At 38.4% G+C, this 10,973-nt stretch overlaps 1 protein-coding gene across 1 annotated transcript; it reads left to right on the forward strand.

The window, feature by feature from the left end:
* The first annotated feature begins 460 nt into the window (after positions 1-460).
* On the forward strand, positions 461-6,619 carry fgf7 (fibroblast growth factor 7). The gene is made up of 4 exons (XM_086292077.1): positions 461-905; positions 1,196-1,796; positions 4,916-5,022; positions 5,150-6,619. The coding sequence occupies exons 2-4, from the start codon at positions 1,511-1,513 to the stop codon at positions 5,357-5,359; spliced, it is 603 nt and encodes a 200-aa protein (XP_086148203.1). The 5' UTR covers positions 461-905; positions 1,196-1,510; the 3' UTR covers positions 5,360-6,619.
* Positions 6,620-10,973: the final 4,354 nt, after the last annotated feature.

Below are 10,973 nucleotides of genomic sequence, written 5' to 3' on the forward strand. Positions count from 1 at the left end.
TTGAAGTTGTGCGTCCTGGAAAACACCAGGCATGCAAGGCAATAGTTTATGGCTTTAAATACAAACTTAAAAAGTGAAAGAGTGTATGACCCTTGACACTGAGACGACTGCTTCTGAGTTGTTACGTCTTCTGTTTTTCTTGCTTGGACGGATACCTGCCAGTCATAACCTTAGCCACTTTAACACTCAAAAAGAAAGAAAACTAAAGGACTTCTTTGAAGTTTTTATTTTTTTAACTTCAATCAGTAAACCCCTTACCAGTGATCCAATGCAGCCGAGTAAAACCGCAAATTAATTATGACATTTAAATTGAATAGGAAAGAAATTCTTTTGAGGTTTGTCATTACAGCGAATATTGTAACCGTCAATAAAATAAATGTGAGTCAGTCTGAGATCTGTGGCACGCACAGTGCAAGTCTATTTAAGCACAAGATGTTTCTTGGACAAGACAGAAGGGTTGTAACAAGAGTGAGTCTGCAAGAGTGAGTGAGCATGCAAATGTTCTTAAAGTACTTGTGATTTCAGTCTTCCAAGAGTTTATAGCTCCCTCTCATGTCTGGTGGTTGAGTGACAGTGAGAGGCAGGCAGAGGGTGTTTCTTCATTGCATATCAGCCAGGGACAGCTGACTGGTTGGGATTTAATTGCTCTCAAGTGAGGTCAGCAGGAGGCATTTATCTAAGCAGAGTGCACAACGACAGTGGACGATGCACAGAGTCAGTCTGCCAGAATCCGAGAAACATCCATGGGAATTCACAGAAGCTCCCAGTTCGTGCTTAACTTTTCTGCATCACTGGGTCTGGTTTACCACTGAGACTGCAGCTGTAGATCTAAAGAGCCTTCAAATTAAAACTCTTGCTGAAAGGGAGCGCACCTCTGCCAACTCCTGTCACCACTCAGAGCACATGTAAGTCATTACAATACAGATTTGTTTGTTACAATTAAAGCTATATATTTTGCTTGTTTCAAATTATGTATGTATGTACAGGAATTATAGACAGCACCAGTGATGCAATATTTCATGCTCTGGATCCATGAGAGGGAGATGTATATCTGCATCACCCAAATTTTGATTTACTGCTTGGGAATGTACAAAACATACTTGTGTAAACACAGAAAACCAGAAGCTATTTTGAAAGTTGATTGAAAATGTAATCTTGTATGTAAGTATTAAAATGCATTGTTTCTTTATTACAGTGATATTCTGCATAATATTTCCTGAACTGGACTACAATGCCCCTTGAGGGACAAGAAGATGGAGCAGTAGATGTGCGCCGTCACTGAAGTTTAAAAGAGGGGCATAATCTCGTGATACAATCAGCCAACTTCTGCCAACCTGCTTCCTCTACAGCCACTCTGTCTCACCTCCCCGCCAGGAAGCAGTGCTGCAGTAACGAAAACCAGCAGGTCACAAGTGAGGGGTCAGAAGATCCCTGAGCTGAGGAACGACGCACAGATCTCTATCTTGTATTTCAGTATGTTGTTCACTGATCCCCACTGCATTGTATTATAATGCGCAAATGGATGCTGACATGGAACCTTCAAAATCTGTTCCCGGGACTGTACCTGCATGCAATCTTTCTGTTTGGCAGTGTGTGTGTAGTCTACAGTGACTGCACCCCAGAACAACTTGCCGCCATCATGAACTGCTCCAAACATGAGCGCCACACCAGGAATTATGACTATATGGAGGGAGGAGATGTGCGCATACGACAACTGTTCAGTGGCACGCAGTGGTTCCTAACTATTGATGACTCCGGCAATATCAATGGTACTCAAGACTCTACCAACTGCTACAGTAAGCATCGCTCTTTTTGTGTAGACCAAACGTTTATTATAGGTCCCACTATATATCTATAGGCATTTGCCAAAATGTATGTGAATCTGACTGCTATTACTCTGTTAATAAGTCATGTGTCTCTGTTAGAGCAGCCAAAGTGACAGGTAAAATGGAGCAGGTGGGAGATTTGATGGGTTAAATTACAGCACAGGCTGTAATGAAGTAAACTGAAGGGTCTTGGAGACTTATGACCTGAGACTCACACAGATTCACATTTGTTCTGCCTGATTTACTCTCAGTACTCAGAGCGCCAGAATGAGTTATCAGGGAAAAGAGTGGGAGAGAATATTAGCAATGGAAAAATCAAAATTTTGTAATGGATCTGTGGTTGGCTGCTGAGATCAAACACAGAGACAGCAACCACACTGTGTCCAGCCCAAACTTATTCTTTTCTAAAATTAGAAGCCAAATATTTTAAAATAATGATTACCATCTAACTACTTAATGACACATTTTATTTGCTAACCGTGATAAGTGCTTTTTGACACACCTACTTGTTTGAATTGTTGCTCAGGGGCCAACATTTTCTCAAAGGTTGTGAGATAGTACGAGGAGTCTCTGTGTCATGGTGAGGATGTTTTAAGTAGTTATCATTTCCTCCTATCTGACAGTGCCTCCGTGGCTGGAATGTTGGCTTGAAAGAGAGATGCCTCATGGAAAAGATGCTTGTGCAACAACTGGCAATGAAAGACTGAAAAACTGATACGCCCATATGCGGCTGACAGTCGCACGCTAAAAGCACACAAAGTTCTTTGATGAAAGCAGCATGGTGCAGATGTACATGGAATAAATCCGCGATTTATGTTTTTGATTGCAGCGAACAAGAAATCCTTAAAAGCTGATTGCAAAAAGTCTTTTATTACAAAGACAGAAAAGAAAAATAGGAGACCAAAATGAGAAACGTTTGCTTTGTACCTCTAACACAAATATCAGGTCACTTTTAGTAAATTCATCTTTGTTTTTATGATTTATTATATTACATTGTAGTGTTTTGTTTTTTGTTTTCAGTAAAAGATAAAAATCATATTTTTTTTTGTGGTTCAAGCAAAATGAGGCCATACTGATAAAAGGTATGTTAACCCTCACAGAAAGTCAGACAAACAACAAGCTGGAAATAAATAATTTCTAAACAGCAGGTGGAAAACAGGGACTTCTAGGAAAATAACCTAATAAAAGTAAAGACATATGTTTTGGCACAGTTCTCTGCTGAGTCAGAGCAATCGTAGCATAGTAGACTGGCTGCACCATACTCTACGGCCACCCAACTAAATTCATTGCAATTTAGAATTAGAATTAGAAATGCTTTCTTCCCAAAAGATGGAAAATCACTGTGTTACCGCAGCCAAAACATGACAAATACCTTAGGTCAGTAAACTCACGAGAAGAAAAGGCTCAATTTTGGGGATAAATAAAGCATTTCTAAATCGAATTTGATGAATGTCGAAGTAAAATACATATTACCTGATTAAATCCTGCAGTATTTTGCAGCAAAAATGAAAGCTAAATGGAATCAATTTGCTAAACTTGCACCTCTGTGAAACTACAAGGTGTTTAGTCTGAAGCTAACTCCACATTTAACAATATTCCGTGAAAGTTATGTCTGGAGCACATTTCGCAATGAATGTAAACACTGAGGTCCAACAGTGCTCAGAAAGTAGACTTAGGGATTATCCACAAAGTAGTTTACTTAGCCAGTGGCAGCGAGTGATGGCAAATCTGTTTCAACTGAGGACAGCTTGTGAGGCTTTTGCATCAGAGCCAAAATGTTTACAATATGCGTGTAAAAATGTGATCCATCTTTCCACAGTACACCAAACGACTGGAGCTGTTGCACGTTACATTACGGGGATGATGCTCTCAGACGACAAGCATGCAGTTGCATCGATAAATCCCACCAATATATGTGGATTAAACAAACGTTTGGCTGACTCTGAGTCTGTAAACAGGTTTACAAATGAGGTTGTAGCTTTTATAGTGTTAAACTGAACTTTCGAGATTGCCTCTGAAATAAGTAGAAGCCGGGGGGGACCTAAAAGCGGGGTTAAATAAATATGAGTAAACAGTTAAAGGTCAGTAGTATTAAGTCAGATATCAAGAGCAAGAAAAGCACAAACAACATTCCAAGATTGGGAGATCCCATCTGTTTGTGATCTAGCAAACACTCAAATGTGGCATGCTCAGTGTCAGCCTAAAGAGCTTTAATAGACCTCTTCCCCCTACTTTCCCCTCTGCCTATCAAATGAAAGAATTTCTAGAGTATGTAAAAAATCAACAAGGTTTTGAATTGCCTAAAAACACGAGCTCTGAACCAGATTGCCAGTCTGTAAAAAGCACATTTCTCTATTTATTTTAATTTTGCTGCCACTGCCACATCTCACCATTCGCTATTTTTAAACAGAAACATCATATGTTTACAGCATGCAAAGGATTTTTCATATATATGATGGCAATGTTTTTACCAAAGGTCAATGTTATGGATATTTGATTTATGAACTGATAATTGGTGCAGCCTGTTGACATGACATGATTTTTTTTTTTTTTAAGTTACATTTTCGGCTAAAGTCCTACAAGATAACTAAACATCTACTTCACTTTACCCAATAATGTAATCATTTCAAATATTCACGAAAGATCTCCTGTTTTGGAACTCTGGGCAAAGAAATTTGCTGTTTACATCATTTGATTTTCTGTGTTTAAATACTTTAAAAATTCCATCCTTTCAACATGGCACATTGGGAAGAATAAATGTGTTTACCCTCCCACAGATTTGAAAAGCAGGCTTTAAATGCCAGGTCTAAAGCACACGCAAGAAGGTAGTTTTCTCAGTCCCTGGGGAAGAGAGCCCTAATCTGTTTCCCATATGTGCTATGGCATAGGTTGTGGTTTGTGTAAAAGCCACCCAGGCCACTTAACAAAGCTTGGATAAAGTCAGAGAGACCACAGACTGATTAATCACAGGAACCTCCACCTCGTTTGCTAATGAAGATGTATGTGGAGCTGGAGCCAGAGTAAAAGCTGGATGATGACAGCGCCTTATCTCTCCTGTAACATGCCTCCTTTTTCTGACTGTCCGGCAGGTATCCTAGAAATCAGGACAGTGTCCGAGGGAGGCATACTGGCTATAAAAGGCGTAAAAAGCCAGTATTATATTTCTATGAACAAAGCTGGACAGCTGCAAGGAAAGGTAATATTTTTCCACAGGGAGGAAAGTCATATGCTGTTGTCAGCTAATTTAAATCATGCAGAAATAAAACAAACAGTTCAGAGCGTTTACTTAATCATATTAATGGCTTGATGTGTTTCCATTACAGAGGATCTACAACGACAACTGCAACTTTAAGGAGGTTTTCCTAGAAAACTACTTCAATGCTTACTCCTCGGCCAAGTGGACAAAAAAAGAAATGTTCATAGCCCTGTCACAAAAGGGAAAGCCCATGAGAGGGAAGAAGACCAGGAGGGAGCACACTGCATCTCATTTCATCCCTATGAAATGCAAGGCAGAGGAGAGGAGAGTAGACTGAAAAATCAAAGAACTTATCTGCAAAATATCTGTGGATTCAGTCATGCTATACGTGCTAACAGACACTTGAATACACTCCACTTTCACTCCAGTTGCAGATGAGCCAGGACCTGTTTTACAAAATGTTCTCATTTTTAAAACAGAAAACAGAAAGTTCAATTTGAGCACCAAAACAGTTTTTTTTACAGTTTTACTAAGTTGAAACAGGAATTCTGGAAATATCATGAAAGCTATTCTATATTATTGGTGTTTTGAATTGAATAACAATACTTCTTTATAAAAGTGTTTCTATATAATACAGTAAAACTATACAATACAATACAAATATAAATTATACGATGCAGTACAGTCCTGTGTTGTATCTTGTTCAGCGATGAGCTACATTCAGCCAGGCGAGGACAATCGTATGATCACCAGAATAGTCCACAATAAGCTTGACCATGATGTGCTGAAGCAAGCAGGACTTGTTTTTCTTTCTTTCTTTCTTTCTTTCTTTCTTTTCCCCTCATGGTGCTCAGACCACACAGGGCATCCATTTATCAACCATCCTGTGAAGCGAGCTGGAGGCATACATATTCATACTCACACCTAAAGCCAATTTAGAGTCACCTATTAACCTTACACTTGTTCCTGTTTGGTTCGTTTTTTTGTTTTTTTCTTGGGAATGTCAGACGAAAACCAATCCAACACATGCAAAGTCCACACAAAAAGGCTGCTACTGACTGGCAGGTTCCAACCATATGCACTGTAGATGCTCGCCAACTCCCTCTGCCTTAGGGTGTGACTTTGAAATGCTCAAATATTCTGCTGCTGATGCTGCTAAAAGATACCCAGATGAAAACACAAAGTGAACACCATAATAAATGCATGTGTTATGTAATCTTTTTCTATCAGAGTGAACAATCCTGTACACTAAAAGATTATGATATTTATTTTTACAGATGTTATCTTTAGGTTACGGATCATTCCCATTTTACTAAGCATGAAAAAGACAGAAATACACCAGGAGATGTATTTATTTTCACCACACTCGTCAAATAGTTGTAACTTTTAACTTCTAGGCCAGCTCTCTCTTCATGATATCACTGCAATATCTCAGTACTAACTATATCACTACAGTACCTTGTTATTTATGGGTGTAAGTTATTTGTTTTATTTACGTAAAATATATGTTGTATGTTAAGGTGTCCCGTTTTCTTTCAATGTAACCCACTTGGATCTTTTACTGTGCAACAGTGGAAATAAAGTATTGCACACTGTATTCAGGTTTTGTTTGTTTTGGTTTTGTTTTTGTCCACCAGGGGGTATAAATGGTCAAATAAATTCAGGAAGTAAACTTTGGAGAGAGAAAAAAAGCAATGACCTACTTACATATTCAGAATAGAAACAGAGATACTTTACAGAAAGTTATCTTGCCTAATATTCTGTCTTTTGTCAGCACACCTTCATTACATGTCATATCTATCTATTTATACTCCTGTGCAAAAGTCCCGACCCACCCTCATTTCTTTATATCCTGCTAGGAAAATTGGAAACAGGTTCAGGTATTTTTCGAAGCGCATGCAAACATATATATAAATACAGTATATAAGATGAAAAAGGTTTGTACAATTCTACGGAGCATGAATGTCAATATTTGGTATGACCACCTGTATTCTTCAAACACACCCTGAACTCTCTTGGGCCTACTTTTCTGTCCTTTCTTTAAGTAGTCTTCAGTAATAGTTAGTTAGGAATAGGAAGCTCTTCTTTGATGTTGGCTGCCTTTTGTTCTGTTCTCTGTCAAGATGATCCCACATTGCTTCAATAATGTTGAGGTTCGGGCTCTGGGGAGGTCAATTCATGACTGATAGTGCTCCATTGTGTCTTTTTCTATCCAGGTGCTTTTACTGCAAGGGCAATGTGTTATTGATCACTGTCATGATGAAAAATAATGACAATCAAGCACTGTCCAGGTGGTTTTACATGGTGGGTCAAAATTTGACAGCATTTTTCTGCATTTGTAGTTTCATTAGTTGTGACAAGACCCCCAACACCATGACAGAGCCTCCACTGTGTTTTACAGATGGCTGTAGACATATTAATGATCACTCTATCAGACCTGATGCCACTGATTTTGTGTCCAGTTCTTGTGTAATTTGGCAAAACTCAGCCTTTTCTCCCTGTTTCCCTTGCTTCTATTTTGTCCAACACCTTTTTTCTTAAATTTATTTGAGTTAACCCTAACTTTGCCATTTTATTTTACTGGACTAACCCACACTCTTTTATTCACTTTACTGTGATACATTTTGAAAATTAACCATCTAAGGCACACCATACCAAGATACGGCATGTTCTCAACTAATAGCTCTTTGGGAACCACATTGTTACTACAAAAAATTATGTTTCATGTATGACAGACTGCTCATAACAAAGAACCTAAAGATATAAAAGATAAAGATTAAAACAGGTTCTTTACTAAGTTTTCTAATAAATGTTGACATAATACTGGTTTTACCTTTGGGTTACAAGTATTACATGCATTTTTAAGCTTGAATGATTCTCAGGGAAACATTAAGTGACTTAAAAGAAAGAAATGAGGACTGAGTCAGAAAGCACATATATATGCTTTCAGGCACAACTCTTAAATATGTGTTACTCAGGCCTTGTTTTAATTATTGATAAAACTGTAGAAAATGCATTTTGCTGTGAGTTTGAGCTTAAATGTCTTTGGGGATTGTTCTAGTCTGTTCTTACTGAAAACAGCACAATCCTGAAAGGACACATTGCACAAGAAGCACTCAGTTTCAGACTCTAATATTTCTATAGTACCCTGTGGATATTAAGTAGCATAATAAAATATGTTGATATCTTTAAGTAGATTAAAGACAAACACACTGCAAGGGAACATTTTGAATGTCCTTGGACAATCCTTGATACACAATATAACATCAGTTAACCTGATAAGGGAGGTTAAGATATAACAGAACTATTAATATACAATAGCAGATTTTTTAAAAATACATTAATGTTGTCAGATTGTTTAGGTAATTGCCTCTGGTTTTCTGCTGTATTATGAAAAGGTGAATTCTTCCCAGTTGAGAAAAATATTGCGGACATGTTGGCAAGGTGCCTACACCACACGTTCATGCATACACTCATATGAGCACATGTGTGCAGGCCCACAGACAGACATCAGCATAGTGAGTTTTAACTTTTTCCTGGGTTCACATCTGGCTTGGAAAACCCTTGTCAGATAAAGACAGTCAAAATGAGAGTGCAACCCTGTAAAAAAACGTTTGACCCAAACAACATCTGAGCAAGGTGAAGGCTTCTGCCAAGTCACGCAAAGTTAGTCTTAGCAGATAATTTGTAACATACTCAAAATGTAAACACATTTCAGACTCAAGGCTGCGTATTCCCAGCAGGATGAGGAGAAGCCAAAGCCAACGAGAAAGAGAGAAGATTGTCACAGACGTGAAGCTGCAGACGTCCAAGAAAAAAGATGCAACACAGGCACATCGGACATAAATTCTTACAGCTTACACAGTGTTCCAAGACTCTTTATTTCTGAAATCAAAAATCACTGAAATCCTTACTTGCAAAACTCTTGCAAGTAAGGAACATAAGGACAAAGTCACTTCCCATTAAAAAAAAACAGTGCCCTGTAATATTATTACCATCACTATTAATACAAATATAAATATCATGTGTGCAAATAAATTGACATTCAGCCGAATATGTTGTCCATCAATATTGTTCAATCATCCCCAGTCGTGATAATTTACAGTCAAATTAAAAACTTAAATCTGAAATCAAAGTTCTATATTACCAGATAATAACAGTAGTTCTGAAACAGAGAACGGGTAACTAACTAGCTGTAATTACTGTTGTTCAAGTCAGCAGCATCATTGTGAAAGTGAATGCACAGAAAGCAACATGTGCACCACATTACAAGCACCATATGCAGACAATTGCAGTGTCTGACAGTCGCTTTGAACAGTGCAATAGGGAAAAGAAGAATAGGGGGAAAGTTACTAATTTGAGTGAAGAGTAACAGGGAGAGACATTAGAGAGTCTCGTACAAAGTGAAGCAGTGGACTTGGGGCTGCGGGAGAAAGGGGAGGCCCTGAAGGAGGGGGAGAGGGAACACTCAGTTGAACTTGATACATCTCAGGGCTGTAAAACTTTGTTTCCCTGGAGGAAATCTGTTGTTATGCAACCTGGGGAATTCTGTATTTGCAGCTCTTTGCACGGAATCCCCAGACCACCAGATTATTATGAAACAAGATCAGGACCTCCAGCAACTCGCTGCAGCATCACACTTTTACTGAGAAGTAAATTAAATCGGTGCCAAATGAGACCACACAGTGATTACAATATAAATTAGTATTTGACATACCAAGGAGTAATTCACTGGGTTAGTACCATGTAACTGAAGTAAAAAGCGCCACTGGTTTTCAAACTATTGTGCCCTACAACAACACCACCAAACAAAACAAACTACTAAAATGCAAAAATCATCACTGTGCTGGGAAATATTTCTAATTAATCCCCTAAATAAATGTGCAGTCCTAAGTTTACATCCACTCATCATAAGCATGAAGGTAATTCTGTCTATCAATCTTTCAGTCGATCTATCTAGGAAAGACAGATGATGTGGTATGCTTTGGATCATGAGCTATTTCCCTCCCTCTCCATTCTTTTTTCATCCCATCATGATGATAACTAATAAAAGTTCATCTTGGTTTCATCTGTCCAAAGATTTTTCCCAGAACTGCGCCGGCTCTTTTAGATGTTGCGGTCATGGTAGAGGGAGCGAGACAGAGCGAAAGACAAAGAGAGAGCGAAGGACAGAGATCGAACTTGACATTCATAAACAGACTTCATCGACTACACACTGGGGACACTGGGAAGGACACACAGAGGTGAGACTAAGACAGACACGAAAGAGAATGAAATTAAACAAGAAGCAAAAACTAGACACACAAGTAACAAAACTCAGAGACTATCAAAACTGAATATTAAAATCTCAATATTCCCAAAGAAAGAACAGCAAGCCTAAACAAACTCAAAAACCTGGGTCAAAGACTCAGGACCATGACAGTCTTCTTGCAAAATCGAATCTGGCCTTCATGTCCTTGAGGTTAATTAGTGGTTTGCACCTAGTTGTAAATCATCTGTATTTACATTAATGAAAACCTGTCTTATCTGTAGGCCTATACACCTAGAAACACCTAGCTCCCCAAGTAGTCTTCATTCAGTTAGATGTTGTGACAGAGTTTTTCTTAACCAAGGAAAGAATTCTGCATTCTTTGGTGCATTTCTTCTTTTTAAGAATGCACCAGATTGTTGATTTGGCCACTCCTAAACTTTGCTTTTTTAGATATTTAGCCACCATCGCTTTCATAAACATTAATTTGACGTCATATTGAGAGTTCCAGTTAAAAACTACTAAAAGCAACTTCAATCCCAAACTGCCATGAAAGGGCAGTTTGGGCAGTCTGTGTAAACTGCCATGAAAGGAGGAGGGATGCGGCTTCTAAACAGCTTATCATTCTGCTGTCCAAACTTTTGAGACTGTGAAAATGGAGAGTAGGTGGTGTATAAAAAGTCTGTAATTTTTACAGTTAATA

This window comes from Aulonocara sp. 'chitande type north' Nkhata Bay, linkage group LG1 (assembly GCF_057382095.1).
Source record: "Aulonocara sp. 'chitande type north' Nkhata Bay isolate Kocher_YH1m ecotype deep benthic linkage group LG1, A_spYH_male_GT1.1, whole genome shotgun sequence".
NCBI lineage: Eukaryota > Metazoa > Chordata > Actinopteri > Cichliformes > Cichlidae > Aulonocara > Aulonocara sp. 'chitande type north' Nkhata Bay.

Excerpts from the sequence above, each read along its gene's own strand:
- fgf7 (XM_086292077.1), top strand. The coding sequence starts at position 1,511 with ATGCGCAAATGGATGCTGACATGGAACCTTCAAAATCTGTTCCCGGGA. Across the intron at positions 1,797-4,915 it reads AGACTCTACCAACTGCTACA|GTATCCTAGAAATCAGGACA; the intron begins GTAAGCATCGCT and ends ACTGTCCGGCAG. Across the intron at positions 5,023-5,149 it reads CTGGACAGCTGCAAGGAAAG|AGGATCTACAACGACAACTG; the intron begins GTAATATTTTTC and ends TTTCCATTACAG.